Source organism: Festucalex cinctus, chromosome 10, assembly GCF_051991245.1.
Source record: "Festucalex cinctus isolate MCC-2025b chromosome 10, RoL_Fcin_1.0, whole genome shotgun sequence".
Taxonomy (NCBI): Eukaryota; Metazoa; Chordata; class Actinopteri; order Syngnathiformes; family Syngnathidae; genus Festucalex; species Festucalex cinctus.
The window spans coordinates 20,810,623-20,832,105 of NC_135420.1; the positions used below are offsets into that span (position 1 = coordinate 20,810,623).

The 21,483-nt window shown below is 37.6% G+C and overlaps 1 protein-coding gene and 1 long non-coding RNA gene across 5 annotated transcripts in view; one reads left to right on the forward strand and one right to left on the reverse strand.

The window, feature by feature from the left end:
- Positions 1-20,907, forward strand: part of LOC144026692 (uncharacterized) — a 40,971-nt gene extending 20,064 nt beyond the window's left edge. For both annotated transcript variants that reach the window (XR_013285264.1, XR_013285263.1), the window contains exons 3-4: positions 5,343-5,592; positions 20,587-20,907. This is a non-coding gene — a long non-coding RNA (uncharacterized LOC144026692). The remainder of the gene's footprint in view (positions 1-5,342; positions 5,593-20,586) is intronic.
- On the reverse strand, positions 1,502-21,378 carry LOC144026691 (guanine nucleotide-binding protein subunit alpha-14-like). Of its 3 annotated transcripts, XM_077533599.1 has the most exons (12): positions 21,255-21,378; positions 19,606-19,761; positions 17,557-17,980; positions 15,113-15,406; positions 14,957-15,052; positions 12,850-13,022; positions 8,437-8,621; positions 8,145-8,299; positions 6,650-6,778; positions 5,322-5,451; positions 4,086-4,239; positions 1,502-2,923 (listed from the first exon to the last, which is right to left on the reverse strand). In XM_077533599.1, exons 6-12 carry the CDS (start codon positions 12,998-13,000, stop codon positions 2,718-2,720), a joined length of 1,110 nt encoding a protein of 369 aa, XP_077389725.1. In that variant the 5' UTR covers positions 13,001-13,022; positions 14,957-15,052; positions 15,113-15,406; positions 17,557-17,980; positions 19,606-19,761; positions 21,255-21,378; the 3' UTR covers positions 1,502-2,717. The 3 variants fall into 3 exon arrangements, with proteins under 3 accessions (XP_077389725.1, XP_077389724.1, XP_077389726.1); XM_077533598.1 differs by having other exon boundaries at positions 14,957-15,406; XM_077533600.1 differs by lacking the exons at positions 17,557-17,980; positions 19,606-19,761; positions 21,255-21,378 and having other exon boundaries at positions 14,957-15,667.
- Between the last annotated feature and the right edge of the window lie 105 nt (positions 21,379-21,483).

Genomic DNA, 21,483 nt, shown 5'->3' on the forward strand with positions numbered 1-21,483 from the left:
CCGGCTTCACCTTCTTCCCACACGTCAACTCTGCTTCTGTGCCAGCGATCACACAAGCTGGCCTTTAACGGAGGCGCGGCGTTTATCAGAGCAGCCTCAGCATGAGCATTCGGCGGAGAACTCGTCAGATTCCCTCAAACCAAGCACCTCATTATCAGTAAAGGGGCAGACTCCCACCCGTTGTCTGCGCTTATCGTCTTGGGCCCTGACTGAACCTTATTTGTTGTCATTTTACATTCATTGTGTGATACGCTGCCAGCTCGCTCCCCCCCATGCATCGCTGAAATATTACAATTAAAAATGTGAAAGTATTATTATCATGCTGTGCGATTGGCCGGCGACCAGTCCAGGGTCCATGATGTCACCTTATCATACTTCACAATTGGGATGAGGTTATGAAGGTGGTGTGCTGTGAGATATTTTCGAATGTAAAATATGTTCCTTGGTGCAATTGACTTTATAGATCAGATCACATTTTATGACCAATTTCTGCGGAAATCCAGGAAATTCCAAAGGCTTTAAGGGTTTTACATCACTTCCTCTATAGTCTAAATATTTGAATTCATAAACATAACTTAAAAAGACTTTAGGGATATTTATTTTTAATCAAGTCTCTCCACTGCTATAAATCCACTTGGACGCTTTGTTGGATGACATCACAGTGATGAGGCAAAACTTCCAAACAAACCAATAACAGCAAACCTCATGTTTTCATTATATATTTTTTTTAATATTAGCCCCCCTTTCTTTCACCGAAACGACTCCTGCAGCATCACAATTGATGCGTATGTGATGGACAACGTGGTTAAATAAAAAGACAATATCATTCAACACCTAAAAAGCAGTGATGAGGAGAGTAAAACACTTACAATCAATTAAAAACATACAATCAATTTAAAAAAAAAATCATTTGCGAAGCTGATGAGGCGCTCACGCTTATTAAATATTCCCCTTCTCACACATAATATAAATAGGACATACTTAAGAGGACTATTTGATATTATTTTAACAGTACTCACCCTGAATCATGCAGTGTCGTCACTTTATTTAGGTAAGAGTATGTTTATTGTTTTTAGCTTTTATTAATAAGAGTGGTCAACTTCTTTTTTTCCCCCTTTTGTGGCAGTCAATAATTTAAACCTTTGCCAGAACAGGCGTGACATGTGATTGAAGAATGTCTAGGTGAAGAAGCATGTGGCTTATGTATGCCCTGTTCAAAGTAATTGTAAACAAGTGTTTGTTTCGTGAAGCTATCTTCCACTATTTGCTCAGAAATTCACCTATTGGTGTCCTTTCAGTTGCTCTAAGATGCATCAAGATTGCCATCTTGTGGCATCTTAGAGCATTACTGAAAACTCAAAGCCCTGGCTAATAGGAAAGTAGTAATTTGTGTTACAGAAGTAGGCTGAAGTGATGCTTCTCAAGGACCAAGCACTTCCTAACAAGATGTTAGACAAAAATGTTCAACATTTCTTAGATATGGACAAAATGGATGCAAAAGTGCAAAATATGTGTTTTTAATATATTTCATTGCTCATAATACATTTCTCAATGCATGGAAAAAAAAAAGATCCACTATTCCACTATTCTAAGTTCCTAACCCAACAACAAAGGGTTTGAAGGAAACCACAAAATAACCACATACTGTACTGTGATTTTTTTTTTTCACAGTGCAAAGGCATCTCATGCATAAAATTACCATTCATGGCTTTTTTTTTTTTTATTTGTCTCAAACAATAAAAAAAAGGTTAAGTGCAAGGACTCTTTTTGTGCATTTTTCCCCCCTCATAAAAATCAACCCACTCAAAATTTGAATATTATTGAGGTAATGTGTTTGTTGTAAATATGATTCCAAATCCAAAAAGGCCTACTCATATTGTAGCATAGGACAGTGTAACACTCGATGTAAGTCCAACTAAGCCATGTTTGTCATCTAGTGGTAGATGGTGATATTACAACTGAAAACTACAGTCGACTCCCTTAGATTCGTGATTTGGGCAAATTTGGGAAGTTAGCCAATTGCCCATCCCGAAAATCAATCAGTTTCCATATCCTCAGCCACCTCCTAATCACAAACGTACAATGGTTTACAAATATTTAGAACAGGGAAATTTCTATAAAAATAAAAATAAACATTTCCAAGTTAAGATTGTATTTTATCATTTTCATGTTTCTATTTCATCTCTGGAATGCTTGGAAAAGTGCTGATACCTGGGTGTCAACTTTCACGCTTAATGTACTGCAGATGAACAGCATGACATCACCACATACGGTGGAGCGGTTAGAATACTTAAATGTCAAAGTACAAGGAGTGGTTATGCACTCTATATAAAAAAAATTGTGCAAAGCGTTGATTAATCCTTCATTTACTTTTGTACAAAAATAACAATTTGGGCTACCTGAGGGAACTTTCCAGTGACTCAACATTGACCACAACACACAAATGAGGATACAAACGGTTGTTCGTCTGTATGTGTCCTCTGATTGGCTGCTGACCAATCCAGCTCACCCGCAACCCTAGCGAGGACACGTACCGGAGAAAAATGGACTGATGAGTGCTCTAAAGTCTAAAGTGTCTAAAGTGAGCACCCTGCGATTAGCCTGTCCGTTTCCGCCTTCTTCACGTGTTCAATTTAACAAAAAAAAAACAGCCTTCTTTTTCACCATCCGTCTTGAGATAATCTTACGAACGGTCGTCCACAGGGATGTGGAAAAGTTCAGAAGATGCCGTACTCCCTCAGAGACTTTAGCAGCACCGTGTCCTTCACGTCGCTGAACACCCTGCGGATGTTCTCCGTGTCTGTGGCGCAGGTGTGGTGCGGGTACAAGCTTTTCACCTCCCCCTTGTTGTTCGGGTTGCTGGTCTTCTGCTGGTACAGCTTCTGGATGTATTTTTTGGCATCCTCCGCGTCTTGTTGCCTACCTGGATGGAGGAGACGGAAAATCAAATACGACCTACTCGGGAAAGGGTATTTATATTAAAATTGGACTTTCAAGTGAAATTTCAAAATAGATATCAAAACTCCGCACGTTGTAATTGTATTGTAATTGCCAGGGCACATCTCATAAAGTATGTTGGTGAATTTGGTAGACGCACTATGCCTTAGACTCGGTAAAAGCAGGTCTAATTTGTGACGTCATTTCAAGTCAACATCTCTCTAAAAAAAAAATGTAAATTCATTTTTACTTTTTTTTTCCCTCTTTCTTTTGTCTCTTATTTCTCATTTTTTTCTTTGGCACTTTCTATTTTTCTTTTTTGCTTCCCTTTTTGCTCTAATTCTGTCTTTTTACTTTTTCTCTCTCTTTTTTTCCTCCCCTTGCAGTGAAGTGCAACAATAAGAGTTTAACAGTGACTTATGTTCTATAAACAAAACTGAATAATGACATTTATTATTGCTTTGGCTCCATCGCGTGGATAATGAGCCCCATGCTGTTTCATTGAGTCAAAACAAAGACATTATCATCTGATTATATATCAGAGGTTCGCTCATACTATCTTAAAAAACAACAATGAATCGATCCTTTGGTGTGTTTGCGGTTGCCATGGGCAACAGGTGTTGGTGCTGGAGGTGCAAGACGGGAAGTGCTTTGCATGCAAACATTGACACCAGCAACTGAGGCCACATGTAGAATATGTACGCAAAAAAAAAAAAACCCTGCAGGAAGTGTCATTTGAAGGCAAATTATAGAATGGACAAAAGATCCCCTAATTATGGTTCACTTTGGTGACGAAGCGCAGGAAATTGGAGCGTGGCACTTTGAAAATGACGTTAGTGACAGCATGCATAAGTCACACAATGAGGAGGGGGAAAAAAATGGATCAACATGACAACCTGTAATATGGCGGCATTTGTCATGAACCCAAACTGAAATGGAAGCATTGGGGGTGAAGTTCGGTTCAACAAAATGTCGTCAAAGTGACACTTTTGTACTCAACGGCCACATGGAATAACTCATTCATAAATAAGAAAAGTGAATCTCAATATAGCAAGCGGTGATTGTATCGAGGTTTTGTGGTTAAAACATTTGGCGAAATGTTGTGTACAAAGCAAACTGGCATTTAATTGTGGACCTAAGGGGCTTACCCATGAAACCGGGGAAGTATTTCTTCAGGTCAGAGGTTAGTATTTTGTCAGCCAGGATGTCAGTTTTATTGAGGAAGAGTATGATGGAGGTGCTGTGGAACCAGGGCGAATGGATGGTGGTGGAGAACAAAGCCAGGCTCTCCTCCATGCGGTTCTGAAGCACACACGCACACGCACACACGTCAGATGAGTGGGGGTTTATGAAGGGGTTATGGGTAGCGGATTAATAAATCACGTCAAATGTGATCAGTTTTGAAAGCTTTAAAAATTTCCTTAAAACGTTTTTTTTTTTTGTCCTGAAATTTGATGACTTTTCCTAAGGTATATATATATAATTAATTATACAGTAAATGATCCTATTTTTCAATGTTATTCTTCTGTAAATGTGAAAAAAAAAAACATGTCTGTATGTAGCAAGTATATAAACGAAAGAGTGCAAAACGCTTGGGTGACCAGATGGAGGGAAGTTTTCTTCTGTTAGCCTGACACCTGCTGGCAGATAAGAGAAGTGACCCTCAGAAGCTTCGTAGGGAAGAAGCATGGGAGGCTGGATAATTAATTGATTGATTATTTAATTAAGTAGACCTATTTAGTGGGTGGAGATATTGCATGAGTATTATAGTTAACAAAAATAACTAAAACTAAATTGTAATAATGAAATACAGTAAAATAAAAACAAGTGTTTTGAACAAAACGAAAACTAACTAAAATTTTAGGATCATAAATCTAACCAAAACTAACGATAATTATATAGCGGAATTGTAATAATTTCATACATGGGTTTACTTTAAATGTATTCATTTTGTTGGATCGTACAGAAGAAGGAAGGTCATTTGTGAATTGTAGTTTACTTAATTTATTACACAATACTTGTGACCTTTTTTTTTTTTTTTTAACTTACACTCAACAGTCAACAAATAGCATACATTATACATAAACTAAAACTAATAAAAAACTAAACTAAAACGGAGTATTTTATTTCTTTTTTTAAATAAATGGACTGAACTAACACAGCTGCTCTAAAAATGATTTAAAACTAACACAATTTAAAAAATAAATAATTAAAACACAAAACGAAATGTAAAAACGGACTATACTAAAAAATGCTAACTATGCTCATGCTAACTACTCTAACTCTGGTGCCCAGCTGTTGGTTATCTCCAGTGCACCACAAAATTGGTGAAGCTGTTAAAAATTGGCCTGCTTGTACGCGCTTTACTCGGCGCTCACACTTACAATGGTGTCCCTCTCCTCCAGGACCTGGTCGTACTCGCTGAGGGAGGCCAGGAAGATGAGCGAGGTGACGTTCTCAAAGCAGTGGATCCATTTCCGACGCTCCGACTTCTGACCGCCCACGTCCACGATCCTGCGGGCGGGGAACAAGAGGAAGAGACCAAAAAAAAAAGGGAAAAATGAGGAAAACGAGATGACAACTTTTTTTGGGTTGACTTGAAGAGCAGGACAGAGAACAGTGTTCCACTGCTATTTGAATAGCAAAAATCCACAGGTAAGTGCCTTCCCCCATACAAATGAAGCTACTCAATTCACTTCAACTAATCCTTAGCTGCAAGCTGCTACAAGATGGCACCAAATAAATCAATGCTCAGGGCAAACCATAATGAGAATGTCTACACTGTAGTTGGGATTAATCTTCATTTAAAAACCCTTAGCAAAAAATATAGACTAATATAACTGCAGTGTGCTGATTCAGTTGTGAAACTCTTCTTCTTGTGTGTCTCTCTGTCAATGTCAATATATTTTATACTGCCCCCAGGTGGCCAAGGCTCGCATACTTATGGAGGACCAAAACTGACAAAATTCCTAAAAAAAATAAAAAAATAAAAAAATGACTAAAAGTGAAAATAAAAATGAATATAAAAAATATATAATTCGAAAAGTATATCTAAAAAAATAAATATAAATGGAAATAAATCAGTTTTTATTTTCACTTTTAGTCATTTGTTTATTTATTTAGTCATTTATTTATTTAATCATTTATTTATCTATTTATTTAGTTAGAATTAAGTATTTTTTTATATATAATTTTCTAATTATAGTTTTTTATATCCATCTTTATTTTCACTTTTAGTCATTTATTTATTTATTTAGTCATTTATTTATTTCGAATTTTGGCAGTTTTCGTCCTCCATACATATTAGCTGGATCTTTACATTTTATCTAATTACTGTATGTTGATACTGCGATTGGCTGGCAACCAGTCCTGGGTGTTCCCCACCTACTGCCCGGAGCCAGCTGAGATAGGCTCCAGCACCCCCCGCGACCCTTGTGAGGAATAAGCGGTCAAGAAAATGGATGGATGGATGGATGGATGTATTTTAATATAAACTACAATAAATTTGAAATCTTATTTTAAAAAAAACACACATTACACGTTTGGAGTGGGTTGCTTGAACGGATTAAAGGCATTCCCATTAATTTCAATGGAGAAACATGATTTTAGTTATGGATGTTTTGCGTTACGAGCGTTGCCATTGGAACTAATTAAACTCGTATCTCAAGGCAACCCTCGAATAGTCAGTGGGAGAACTGCGACTGCAAGCCACCTGAGTGTGATCTTGTTGATGGTGAAGGAATAGTCGTGGATGCCCGTGGTGGGGAATCGGACCCTCAGCACGTCCTGCTCTGTGGGGATGTAGTCTGGCTCTGCGATGCGGTCCAATTGGCTCATGTAGCTGAAGGCACACAGATAAACAAAAAACATATCAGTAAGAACCAGGAAACTGCGGTTACGTTATGACCTCCTTCCTGTGTGAGCAAAACAAACACGTGACGGAGGATACATGATGAATTAGCCGTGATTAAAAAGACGAGAAGGGAGCCGAGCCACTGTGTACAGACGGTGCCTTTATGACCACCGTTGAGGCAGGCACACACACACTCGCGCTGCTCAGCAAACAGAGGGACTCGGGATTGATCAAAATTTCCATTAGGAACCCTTCAAAGCCACTTCATCTTTCCATATTTATATTCTTTTATTTTCATTAGAGATTAAACGTAGGCGGTGAAATGAGTCTGGAAAGGAACTACTTCCCTCTACTGGCCGGATTCCAAAATATGGACAAACAGAAAACTGCTCCAGATTTATGTGTATATTTATTTTATTATGTGATGAGTCAACAAAATGTTCCTCTAAGATAATAAAATGAGACATACTGGAATTTCCCTTCAATTAAAAAAAATATTACTGGCCTGTAAGCAGGGAATATACAGTTGCATCCCAATAATTTAGAATAGGTACGTTTAAGTTGATTTTAGTGCTGAAATAGTGAAATTCATATAAACTCATTTACGCCTCAGAAGCGTAATTTCTATTTCATTTCTGTGTTAAAATAATGTTGATTGTTGCTTTGTGTTGTTGTTATTATTATTATTATTATTACCCCCATGACATCTGTGAGGAATAAGCGGTTCAGAATATGGACGGATGGATATTATTATTATTATTATTATTATTATTATTATTATTATTATGGCTTAAGCTTACATATATTAATAGATTATTCTGCCAATTATTTTGGCGATGAATCAGATTAAATATTTTTAATTTCACTCCCTTCAAAAACAGGACATTATTTCACATTGACGGTGCAAAAAAATGCACTACTGGTTTGGTCCATATGTCAGAAAAGGGGCAAAAAAAGTTACATTTAATCAAAGATGTAAAATAAAATAAAAAATATTGAATTACATTTTCAAGAATGTTTTAGACTAATCTCTCTAAACTCTTTCCTCAGAGAAAAAATGCTATTTAACATAAAAAATCAACTCAATGAAGTAATGACTATTAAAAAAAACATTCCTGTGAGAATATTTTTATCATACTAGAACAATTTTTCGAGAAATACAACTATTATTATTAGTTATTTTCATTCAACATGAGATAATCTGCTTTCATGGAGAACTACAAAAATCTGAGAATATCTATTCTTGAGAATGTGAAATTCAACCAGTTTGGACAATTTTAAATTAAACAATGCCATGCCTTTATGACTATTAAAAAAAAAAAAAAAGACAATTATAATCAAACATTGCACTCACTACTCTGTGGAATCCAGCAGCTGGTACTCGCAGCGTCGGCTGTAGCAGACCCGCATGCCGGAGTCGGCCCAGAGGCGGTGGATGGCGTCCACGTAGTCTCGCTCCAACTTGGTGATCCGCACCGTGTCGACGTTCTGGATCTTATTGGCGTAGAACTGCGGGATAGTGTGATTGAGAAGCGAGCGCAATTACAACATGCAAACAGCGGAAATCCCCGCCAAAACAGTGATGCCTTGAGATATGAGTTTCATTTGTTCCGTGACTATGCTTGTAGCTCAAAATGGGAGCGTACCTCGTTATCTGGGTTGGAGTAGGGAATTCTGAGCGTGGTCATGGCTCCTGTCATGGCCTTGATGGCCGTGAAGATGTTCTGGAAGATGCATTTAGCAAATTCTTTCCTGTCATCCTCTGAGAAGCCGCGTCCGTGGATGATCCTCATCTGGCGGATGAAGGTGGTTTTCCCACTCTCGCCAGTTCCTGAGGAAGCAACAAATATGTATTAATGTACATTGTAGGCTTGTCTTTAACACAAGTGTGAAATAACTCTGAATGAAAGTGTGCGTGTGTGCCTCTTCTCAGATTAGATCTTTGATGAAAAACTTTCGGTTTAAACAGGAAGTCAAGCCACTCGTCTAAACACAGCATTATGGTTAAATCGTGAGAAAAATCCAACCATTTTTATCCATCTCGGGGTCGGCCATTTTCCCACTTGTTGCCGACTGACGATGACATCACAGTTGCTCAGGGCGCAGGTAACAACCAATGAGGGCTCGCCTGTTTTCTTGAGTTTGGTCATGTGACATTCGCAAGCTGAGCCGTGATTGGTCATTACCTGAGCCCTGAGAAACTGTGATGTCGGCAAGCGGGCAAAATGGCTGTCACCTTACATGTATTCCACTATTCCACAAACACAAATGTTAATTACAATAACGTGTTTAGACTTGTGGGGCTGCAGAGAACTTATTATTGTAAAGCAGTTTTTTTTGGGAGTTGGCGTAAAGCAAAATGAAACTACATGAATTAATCATTTAAAAAACCATTACGGTGACTTTTTTTTTTTTTAACAAAAAAAATAAAAATAAATTTTTGTTGTATTAGAACTATTTTTTAAAGAAAATACTACTTTTTAGATAAGGAAATTACATTTTATTGTTATATTTTAGTTTTAGCAGTTTTTTTTAGCTAAAAAAAACATAACAAAACAAAAAAACAAACTTAATTCCAATAAAAAGATGTCCATTCCAACTTTTTTCACAAAAAAAAAATTATACACATATTATGTTGTCTCAAAAACTAATATATATAAATCTAAAAATATTCTAAATATGTTTTAGCTAAAAAAAAAAAATAAAAAATAAAAAAAAATAAAAAATACAACTGTATTTGCTTTTTTCTGCCACTTGCCATCGCCTGAAAATGACATCACAGCACCTAAGGGCTCAGGTAATGATTGTCACGGTTCACCTGTCTTCTGGGTTTGATCATGTGATGTTAGGCGATGTGATGTCATTTTCAGTAGCTAGCTAAAATGGATAAAAGTTGGGTTGTTGTTATTGTAAAGAAACATTGTTTTGACTTGACTTCCAGTTTAATTAATCTGAACGGATACTGTAAAGATAAGATAATGAAAAGCAACTGCAGGTTGCAGCCAGACGTCCAACCCTGGAATGTGTTGCTGCACTTGTGCCAGGGTGTGTCAAATTTCCCCAAAATACCACGTAGTGTGATGTGTCACTATTTAACAACACATCTCTCCAAACTCGACATCACTATCTTTGTTGTACACACATTACAAGCATAACTAAGTTGTGCATCAACGTAAATCTCTTCACTGTAAAACATTTTTGCGGATGAACAAGTCACGCAAGTTGGTATGACATCATTCAAAGTTAACCTTTATCAAAAGCTAGCGTACTTAAACGTCCTATTTTCGGCATGTGGGAATTTCTCTCCCTCATAATCGACCTGACAAGCACCATCTACAGGGATCTGCTGATCATTAACTTCATTAACAAGACTAAATTTCACAGACAAGTTGGGTGAGATCTTCTTCCATGCATGCGTAAAAAAAACAAAACATACTTGATCTGATCAATATTTGTTGGTGGCAGTAAATGGTTAAAGGGCTGTCAAAGTTAAAGCGTACACGAGTTAATTCATCACAAAAAATAATCGCATAAATCATGTATTAACGTTAATTTTGATAACAGATAACCTTTAGCTAACAGCGGACGGTTAAATGTAAGGTACCAGAGGTTGTGTTTGAACAATTAACTACATGCATTAAAGTAAAGCATTTAATAAATTTTACGCATGTCAAACTACCGGGGTCATTTAAAAAAAAATTTTTTTTATTTTAAATATGCAAGTAATTAACTAATTACAAAACGAGGAGGATGAGCGTGTGCAGTGGATCATAAAATGATGAAGACATCCTCATAACATTGAATGTCGAAAGAATTAACACAACAGGTGCTCTTTAAATTTAGCAGGCAAAAAATGTTGATAAAAAGCCTTTTTAATTAAGTGATTAATTGTGATTCATCCCCCCCCCCAAAAAATAATCATTTGACAGCTCTAATTTACATCCAAGTTGATCTTCATCTGCAAAAATAAAGTAATGTATTTTTATACATATGAGCAAAGTAAAAAAAAAAATTGAATAAATTGAAAATCTAATTTTTTTTTAAATAATTAAAAAAAAAATAATAATAATAAATTAAAGACTTCTATATTGCTCAAGCCTAACTTAAAATGTCGCCTGTACAGATCATATGTTTTATGATGGTGACAGTCAATCCATGTGCAGATTAATTAGATCATCTGAAGCTGTTAATCATCTATGGAGGTGCCCACTACTTTTGTGCGATTATAACAATGAACCTCATTAATCATTCAAGGATCTAATCAACTATACAGTTGATTCTATAATAATGTTCAAGGGCAGACCCGTCGAATGCACAGAATGTGACCTGGACTGTCAGGACCATATGTCGTGCACGACATAAACTGAAATTTATGGCCGAGCGGCCAAAGATGCGGCTGGTAATTTGTGCCTTATCTGTCGCAATAAAGCCAGCAATCATTCGCGAAAAAGGAGGCCTGTAGGTTTGTGGGACTCTCCTCTCCAGTCTGGTGACTTTTGCTTCAAAAGCGATCGCAATCTGGACCATTCTTGACATGCTCTCACGTGGACGACATGCCTGGCATACCTCCCTCTCCTGCTGGGCCGCCAAACCGGCCAGGCTACGCGACATGACACGGGGGTGTTAAAACTTGTTTTCGTCACGGACAACATGGATGCTGGTAAGAAAACGGGGAAACCACATGAATGGATAATTGCTAAGGGTGTAAGAACAGTAGGCTGAAACATTATGTAACAAATAATTTGAACACTGCGAAAACACTGCACATGCATAACTTCAATTAGCAATCCAAGCTAAGCAATCAACTGTTAACTGACAAGAATATTAAACACAGGCATTGAAATGTACAACAATGAATAAATAACATCTGTCCATAAAACTTAAACAAGCACAGAATCACTGAAGTACTGTCGAACGAAAGTCAGCCAGTGCTGGTTTCTCACCAGTGTTGAATGGCTGCATCACTTTCGCTATTAAGTGAGTAATGCTATCTGTGAGGTGTTATAATTGCAAGCTGTCGCTCCATGGCCCGCCGTGTATTTTGTTACGAGCTGTAGAAGTTGACTTTGAAGTGATTTTTTTCTTTACAACACCCCCACTTGTCTAAACACGGCACTCTGATTAATATTGTGTTTGTGGAATTTGAATTAAGCAGCAAAATCCATCAATTTTTATCCCTCTTGGTTGGCGGCCATTTTGACCAGACAACATTTTCTAATGTACTTCAACCAGCAATTAGCTGGGGCTGGGTATTGCCGCCAACCTCACAATACGATACGTATCGCGATACATATATATCCCAATACATGATCTTCAAGGCGATACGTATCCCGATATTTTACTTGCATTTTATAATAACGTCATATGTATACCTAACGGATATGTTTATTATGCTGGATGACAAAAAATTTTTTGTTAGTAGCTCTTCTGGTTTACCACCAAGCGGCATGCCTGGTCTAAATGTGTACGCACTGCAGGGCAAGGAACAGTTTTCACAGACACACAGGGAAAATGTATTAATAGGCATGAGCCGGTATCAGCAAAAAATATTAAAGTATTAAAATTACAGCACTAAAATGTACTTATTTGAAATATTTGGGGAAATAAAAACAGCATTTTTTTTTCATATAACTCATTCTATTTTGTTTTTTTAAACAAAATATAGGAAAATTGGGACATTAAGACACAGGTGCAATGTGAAGTTTATAAGTAAATAAATGTTGATATTCTTCCTCTGCTATATTTTTTCTTAGCAAGACACAGTGTCCAATCATTGGTGAGCTATTTTTGCATTAACTGAAGGCAAATAACTTCAAAGACGGTCCTGGTTTTTATTTTTTTAGGTACAAATGCAAGCTGCAAAGGCAAACGTTAACTGCCTATTTAAAGTTAACGAGCAATATCGATTTTGACGCCTACGTATCATGTACTGTAGTGAGGCCCGCAATGATATATTGCCGTATCGATTTTTTGAGCACACCCCTAACAACAACCCCGCGTTCATAAAATAATGTGTGAGGTCATAATTTGACACCTTTGACAGAGTTGGCATCACTCACCCAACAGGAGGATTTTGACCTGCCGCCGCTCCATCCGCTTCTGCTTCTTGAGTTGACGCATGATCTCTCTGTTTACGTTGGCGTCCCTCTGCTCCTCCTCTGAGAGGAAGCACGTGCAGGTGTGCCGCCAAAAATCGCAGCAGCCCGCCATGGCCCCCCCCCCTCCGACACACCTGATATCAAACCAACCACATCGCAGAATTAGTACCGGAGTCTCATTTATAAATTGTTTTTTCCATGGGATGGAAAGCAAATCCTAGAAAACCTTTATTGACTGTAATCCCCCTCATATTTCCATCAAAGCCCGGAACTGGTGTCAAAGAAATATGTTGAAGTGATACTGTACATCTTGACTCAATATTTATAGAGCTATACTTAGCCTGTGTTGAAATTATCAAGAGCCTTTGCCTAATGTACATGTACTGCACATACAATTATAATCACCTATGAGCTATTTAGTTTCATTTATTCCAAATGAAAGCATTATTGCATACTTTTAAAGCTCCTTGATAGCCGGTAGATTAGCAGCTTGCTTGTTAGCCTACAAGATTGTCGGATGGCTGTAACCTAGACTGAGTCCCGTCCCTGGGGAAAGTAAAACCAGGGAGCACTAGCTGGCGACAATCCTACAGATTTGGAGAAGCTAGTTATTTTCCATGCAGACAATAATGTGATGTGCCAACTTAATTGTATTTGTAAAGAACTTTAAAACAAGCATTACTGCAACAAAGTGCCGTACACAAGGAGTAAGAATCAGTCATGCAATGAAGACAGGCAAAACAAAATAACACAAAATAACTGAATAGCTTAAGAAGGTTACTATAAATCAGGGGTGTCCAAACTTTTTCATTTGAAGGCCACATACAGAAAATCAGAAGGACGCAAGGGCCACATAATGTTATGAAGAGAAATTGTGTTTAGTTCTAAAAATGGTACAAATAATTTATTTGTGCTTTTGCATATTTAGAAAAAGGCAACAGTAGATAAACCAATTTATTAGTAATATGGCAGTAGGGTTATTATAGTTTTGGAATTTTTCATTTTAGTTAGTTTTTATTAGTTTTCAGGGTGGTTCTGTTATTTTTTATTAGTTTAGTTCTTTAAAAAATGCTTAGTTTGTTTGTTAGTTTCAGTATTAGTGTTAGTTTTTTTTTTTTTTTAAGTTTTTTTTTTAAATGTGTATTACATGTGCGCAATATTTAAAAAATACCATGGGAGCAACGTCATCTGAAGGTGTTTTTCTATTGGCTGCTGCTATTTGTCGTCACTTCTGTGTGACATACTTTCAAACGTCATTATTACGGTTTATATAAAATTCATATTTAAAATCATCCCCAAAGGCTCATGCATTAAATTAATTACCAAAGACTAAAACAAAGGACATGTTTGCAATAATTATAGTTAGTTTTAGTTAGTTTTGTAAACATAAAATGTAGTTTCAGTTAATTTTCGTTTTTATTTTATTTCGGTCACTATATTGTTTTTTGAATTTTAGTTTGTTTTTTCATTAATTCTAGTGAACTGAAATAACCTTTAATGGCACCTGTTTTTCGATACCATCCCTTCTTACTTTGCCAATCTCCAAACATTTTTGTTTTGTTTATTTTATTTGAACTGAATAAAATGCCATTTTTAGCGTATGTCGCGGGCCACTGAAAAATGCACGGTGGCCCGCAAATGACCCCCGGGCCGTAGTTTGGACACCACTGCTGTAAATAAAATAAATATCAATAAATTAATAACACAAAATACAGCAGACAAAACACTTTTGTAAGAGTCTGTCTGTACTTTCATACTTTGACTCATGCAGTGCTTCTACCTATATCTGTGGCTCTCTATCACTTCAAGACAGTCATCATTTTTGCCGCCTATATAAAACAAACAAAAGTTTTTACTTGAGTACATTTCATTTGTACCAGAGTCTTATAGTTTGAATCAGTGCTGGACTTTATGTCCTTTAAACACAATCTTGCTTCGACATAAATACAGAATGTGAGTACTTTTGCCACCAGTGTAACGTATAGGGTAAACGCCACGGAGTAAGTTTAGCAGTTAAAGTTACAGCTCAAACATCAGCAGAACGAACGAAACCAAAACAGTCCAGTACCTTGAAGTGAGTGAGTGAGCTCAGTCCGTGCACAGTCCGAGTACCAACGCTTCCTTCACTCGGTCCATTTCCCGGCAGATGCCCGGTGCGGTGCACCTGCGGACAAAGTGCGGCTGGAGCGTCCGAACGGTGTCATTTATTTTGTCACGCACCAACCTGCTGCTCGGGTAATAAATCCACCTCGCACCTCGCCTACGCAGGAATGTTCCGTGTCCACGCTCGGCGCCGCGACCGGAATGCGCTCGAGGCGACCGAGCCACAGGAACGCGACAGGAACGCGGCAAGTCGACCGCAGCGGCGCCGGAAGACACTCGAGGGAAAGGGGACGCCTTCAAAATAATAGTGGTGTTCAAACACTACAGAAATGAGACTGCTTTCATGAACTTTTTATCCTGTCTCGTCCCATTAGTGGTAAAGTTGACTCCCATCCTGTGGCAATGCGTGGGATTCCTGAAATGTACATACAAAAGTCTAAATTATTTTTAGTGACCCTTATATACGCAATATTTGTTTTGATAACTTGACAGAACAAAAAAAAAACAAAAACGTATAAAAATGTCCACAACAATAGTAAAATCTAAATCAACTAATATAAATGTATCAGATATGATAACAACTGAAGAAATACATTTTACTGATAGGTCTTTTTTTTCCAGATTAAACTGAGAAAAAAAAAAGGATTGCCAGAAGCTTGTGGTTTTTGGCATTAAAAAAATCATCAGCAAAAAAAAAAACGTAATTATAAATGCCTGAAATCAAGTACAGTAGTGTATTTGTACTTCTTATTACCTCGTAGCACTGGTTGACAGGATGTAAACAAAAAAGATTTAGGGGATCCCATTTGTTCCGCATCTTTTTCCTGTTGACCTATGAGATGGTTGCCAATTCTTGATAGTTTCCATGGATGGCCTAGAGCAGTACATGTTTCCCCAAACAATATACAGTAGCCTACAGCTAAGGCACACCACCAAACTAAAAAGTTACAAAAATTGTTTATACTGAAATAATTATGATTTTAGTTTACTTGTTTACTCAGTGGGAAGTCTGCGCCCAGGACTGGACTGGCACAAATAATTGGCCCTGGCATTTTGACTTAGGCCCGCCGGTCCAGCCTGATTCCTGACCACCCTTGACTACCATGTAACTCTACCACTGACGTTTATTGGTTCAGTTTGCACTCTATATTTTAAATGGATGAATGGGCTGCTCCTTCTAAATTGTGGGCCGGTCTCTCGGGGTAAAATGGAGGAAAATAATAATTTAAAAAAACACCACATCTGCCCCAAAAGAAATCTGCCCACCAGGCATCTGCCCTGTATGCCAGATGGACAGTCCAGCCTTGTCTGTGCCTGTTTAGTTGAACACAAATGATTTTTCTGCTAAAGTTATTCTGATGTGAACAGGTGGATATGGGTTAATTGTACCTTGTGCCAACTAGTGGAAGAGCTTTTCTTTGTTCTGCCTGCCACATTATTTTATTGGAATAGATGAACAAAGATAACTATCAATTAAACTACCATGCATGTCAGTATTTGGGAGTAAGAACAGACGCAGCCAAGTATTATTTTGAAAGTCACGTAGCAGAAATCTATCACGTGTCTTCTGTCATCGCTCTTTGTAATCTGTTTTTTTTTTTTTTTTTTTTTTTTTGATACGGTTTCACTACCTGCCGGGAAGTCTAGAATCTTCTTTGGCTCCAGTTTCAAAATCAAGTATGAGTAAAAACGAAAAATCAGTCAGGGCCTGAAATGGGTCACCAGATGTCACAGTACAATGTAAATTGATCAGTCGTTTGTTGTTGTTATTTATTTATTTATTTATTTATTTATTTTTAATTAGTAATTCTTCACAGAAGTAGAAATATATGAGTACTAACAAGTCCGTTGGATCCTTGTAAATTGATTTGTGAGGGTAAACAGTAATAGCATTGCAACATAGTTGCTATTTAGCATTAAGCTATCACACTAAAAGGCTACGCTATGAGTTTTTTGTTTTGTTTTGTTTTGAAATACACAAGGTGTTGTCTTTGTTTTATATTTAGTTTGGGGATAGTATGAAACAGCTTGAAGCCACTTTTTTGAACAATCGCTCACAATTTGCCAAAGTGCTGCATATTGTGAAGTGAGCTAAATCGAAAATCGGCAGATCTTTGCAAACAAATCGACTGTTGAGTCACTCGCAGTATTACGATGTTAGCACCCTACTTATTTTTTAGTCCGTCTCATTTGAATAAAAAAAAAAAAAAAAAAAAATGTGAGGAAACCCTCTGAACTCAAGTGCCCATGCGGAAATCATGATGAAACCTGTGACTGTTTATTTCGTGAGTCATCTGGCACAATTTTTTGAGAGCAATGCAGAGCAGGCATTTTGCATCTCGCAATGCCGGTCTGCTTTTTTTCGACGTCAAACTTTTGTCTTCTTTAGTGCCTGCAAGACCGGTCTGTCCGGGCCTTCGTAGCCTCACGTATACGGCGAACACCTGAGCTCTCGGTTGCCATGGAAACGAGGTGGGGTAAACGTGCAAGAAAGATAGTAAAAGGTGCATACAAGTTGCAACACACAACGAATTGAATTTCTTCAAAAAACTGTGACGGACTCACCAACGGCTACGGGATCCATTCTGACACGCAACTCATCTTTACAGTCTTAAGATAGATGATTATATTCCTTAATATGAAGACAACTGATGCTTGAAATGAAGTACACATCCCGGAATACGAGGGTGCGGCTTTCATTGAACAGAGAAAAGAAAGTAAAGAGGGAAGGAAATAATGCAATGGGGAATTACAACACAGGGAGAGGGTGTGAGCGCCACTACAGGAGGAAATGATCCGCCTCATCTTCCCAGCATGCAACGGGGCTGCAAGGTGTCTCGTGTTCCACCTGCGATGTGAATGAGCCGACTTTGATTCAGGAGGCTCTCCTCCCTTATCGTTCCCTGATGAACCTTTACAGCCGTCCCACAGTGGCTGGCGGTAATAAGAGTGTTTAAGAGAGGAGACTTTGTTCCCTGTGGGCTGGCTGCTGTGGGAAAGAGACAACGATCAATGATTAAACTGAATGGACTCATAATATAAAACATCATACGCTCCGCTCAGACCTAATTGTTTTTAAATTGCATCTTTTTTGGCTTGACTCAGTCGAAGTTGTGACTATTCAGACAGTTCGGCTCAGAAATATTTGGAAAGTGAGGTTTGCCCCAATAGAAGATGGTTTCAATACATGATGTGAAAACAGGTGCATTTTCAAGTGGAATGATTGATAATGATTTCAATTCAAAGAAACAACAAATTGACATCAAAGTCAAACTGATTTACTGTAATTTATAACTTTTTCATCTGGTTCAAGCTTTATTGAGACAGATATGTTACCTTGCATAGGAGTCATTGATTGATAAGTTTGTCCGATGATGCACTTTTTAAAAAAAATAAAAAAATTGTCATGTAGTGCGACCAAAAACAAACAACCAATTTGGGACTTTCAGTTTGAAATACATTTAAAGACAGCCTAGTTTGTATCAACCACAAGACAGTCAAGAGCACATGGGAGAAACTATTTAGCTAGCTAGCTTGTTTTGTTTTGATAGCTAATCGTTAGCCTCATAACTTTGATTTAAAGCTACTGAACACAGAAAATTTAATTTATACAGTTGGCGGGAAATTCAAGACAGATTCCTGTCTGAAATCTATAGGCCATAAGAGGGTTGCCGGAATTCCCCTTATAAACTGATAAGGTGTTAATCTACTAATTAAAAAAAATAAAAAAATGTTGCAGTCATAAATGGTCAAATAAAATATTGTTATAAGATATGGACCAAATTGTTACAAAGTGCAGCTTTAAGTTGAAAATGTGTTGTGCGATCATTGTAGAAAGCTTTCCATGATAGATCTATGTGCTACATTGTAGAAAATCGTAAATAATAAAAATAAACATGTTATGTGTTTTTTTTTAAATAAATAAATAAATAAATAGATAGATAGATAGATAGCTGAGTCTGGTGAAATCCTGATCCGTCACATATAATTAGTGTTGTTTCGATACCGATACTGGATACTGGTATCGGCAGAAGCCCCAATACTGCATTAAAACAGTGGTATCGGTATCGGTGAGTACTAACAAGTAACATGCCGATACCATTATTTCCGACTCTAATATGGATGCAGCATCTTGTCTTGCTCGCGCGCGACATTCACTGATATGTGACATGTTCACTGCATGCCGATCTAAGATATCCTATTGGCCCTTGAATGCTCTGAACCAATGACACGACTGCTTTTTCATGTTGAGAAAAAAAAACAAAAAAAAACTTAGGTATCGGTATGGTATCGGCACCGGCCGATACTGCAAAACTGAGTATTGGAATCAAAAACAGTATTAGAACAACACTACATATAATGTATATACCCATCTGCCCCACCCACTGCACGCCCCTCCAAAGATGAAGTATTAAAAGATTTGTGTCGAGTCATCACACTTCCCTTTCCATGCTCCTGACAAAACATTGACGCAAACGAATCGTTTTGCAAGTTAGAGTCGCCCATCCCCATGGGATTTCCTCCAGCTGAGAGTTTTGTGCCACCGAGTCATCAACATTTGTTTCTGTGCACCCGCCCACGCGTATGACCAAAACATCGGTGAAGGTGACTTACTTGAGTTTTGTCTTTTATGACGAGTCATGACACGTCACCGCCATGCCCTTCCAGACGCAATGATGAAATTTAGCATCGCCCCTCTGTTTATTATACTGCAGTCAGCAGGGAAACGCTGGAGAGTTTCATGTCAGTGAGTCATGGTTCCGCCTACACCTAATGACAAAAATGCAATTATTTCTGTAATTTTGCGTCACTTGTGTTCCAATTTGGTAGCAATTACACGACAGGTGCCACAATCAAGCCCTGGGGCTAGATCTGGAAATAGTCACGTGTATTTCATGTTTCTTGATAAATGGATTTGTTCCTTTCATTTTGGCAGAAAATCTGTACCAAATTTGTATGAGCCCTTTATTTTAGATTTTTTTTTCTTCTTCTGTCATTTAACTTTATTCTGTTGTTTCAATGTGTCATGGATCTGTGTATGCAGATGTTTGAATTGTCAAATGCCTAGATTGTTTGTAATTATATTTGCTCAAAAGAAAAAACAAACAAACGTAGGGCTGTCTGAAAAATGCCTCTTTTTTTTTTTTAACTTTCACTGAAACTTTGCTTTTAACATTCACAACAGTACAACAACATCAGATCAAAGTTTCCATCTTGTTTCCATCCACAGTATTGAGAACAAAAATGTGCAACAATTCTACATGAAATGTCTGAAAAATGGCTTGAAGGTGAGACTTTGAGTGTGTGACGTCATGGAGGGTGTGTCTGAGTGTCCTAATTGCATTTTTAACAAATGTCCACAAGGTGTCACTTGGGTTTAACAAAAGAATCTCTGTCGGTCTATTTACCGGTTCAGTTTTAAAACTGGATGGATGGATGGATGGATGGATGGATGGAATTCAGGTGTTGCCTTCAGGGACAGTCTGAGATTAAAGCTTTCTTCACACAATTGAGCATTTATCTAATTTATCATGTTGAGAAAAATTGCCTTCTTATATATTTTCAAAAGCACCGAATGCATTCTGCTCTTTTCAGGAACGGGTATATGCCACGGAGGAGGCGGGACTTCCGAGTTTCACAAGCAACACAACATAACAGAGTAACATGTAAATATTTCTGCATACTTGCGCATCCAGAACATTGTCAGAAAGGACTTTTACTTACTTTACATTGATTTTTATACTTATTTACTACCTCAGCGCATTTTTTGTTGTTGTTATTGTCATTAAAGCTTAACCCAAAACCAGTTCAACTGAACTGAAGTTGGATGAATGTCTGTTTACTCAGCATTGTCTCATCTGGTTTCTCACCTGCTACATTAGAATAGCAAACATGGCACCTTTTGTATTTATTTATTGCAACGTCACATTTACTGCCCCAGTCTCATCTTTTGTCACTAAAATAAAGAAAAGCTACTTCAAATCTTGACACGAGCTGCCATGTTATAAATATCAAGTGATCAGTGGAACGTCCCAAAGTTGAACACAATCATTGCTGATTTGAAGTTCTTTTAATGTTAGTCAGTTTTTCCCAAATGATATAAGATACAGTAAATTAATTTCATCTCAGGATCAAACTATCAACAACATGGCCTAAAGCACTAATCGTTAAATTTAGAGTTTTCAATTATGTTGTAAATTGGAGGAAGTAGGCTACCCTAGGAAAAAACAAAAAACAAAAACACAAGCACGGGAATAACATACAAACGGCACAGGCGAATTTCGAACCCACAACCTCAGGCAAACGTGCTAACAATGTTTTAGAACTTTTTCAATTAAAGCGATGTTGTCAGGCTTAAGTGTAATCATCCAGAAGAAGCAGCAAGTGTGAGCGCATTGTGGCCGGGAGCTGACACCTCCAAAAAGGAAGGAAGGGAGGAAGGCGTCCTCTCACACAACCTTGCAACATTGTGACCTTCAACCCTTAATAAAG

Coding starts and splice junctions, on each gene's coding strand:
- LOC144026691 (XM_077533599.1), bottom strand. CDS start 13,000: ATGGCGGGCTGCTGCGATTTTTGGCGGCACACCTGCACGTGCTTCCTC. Junction 5,452..6,649: donor ATCAACAAGATCACACTCAG/GTGGCTTGCAGT, acceptor CCCCGCCCGCAG/GATCGTGGACGTGGGCGGTC. Junction 2,924..4,085: donor ATACTTCCCCGGTTTCATGG/GTAAGCCCCTTA, acceptor TCCTCCATCCAG/GTAGGCAACAAGACGCGGAG.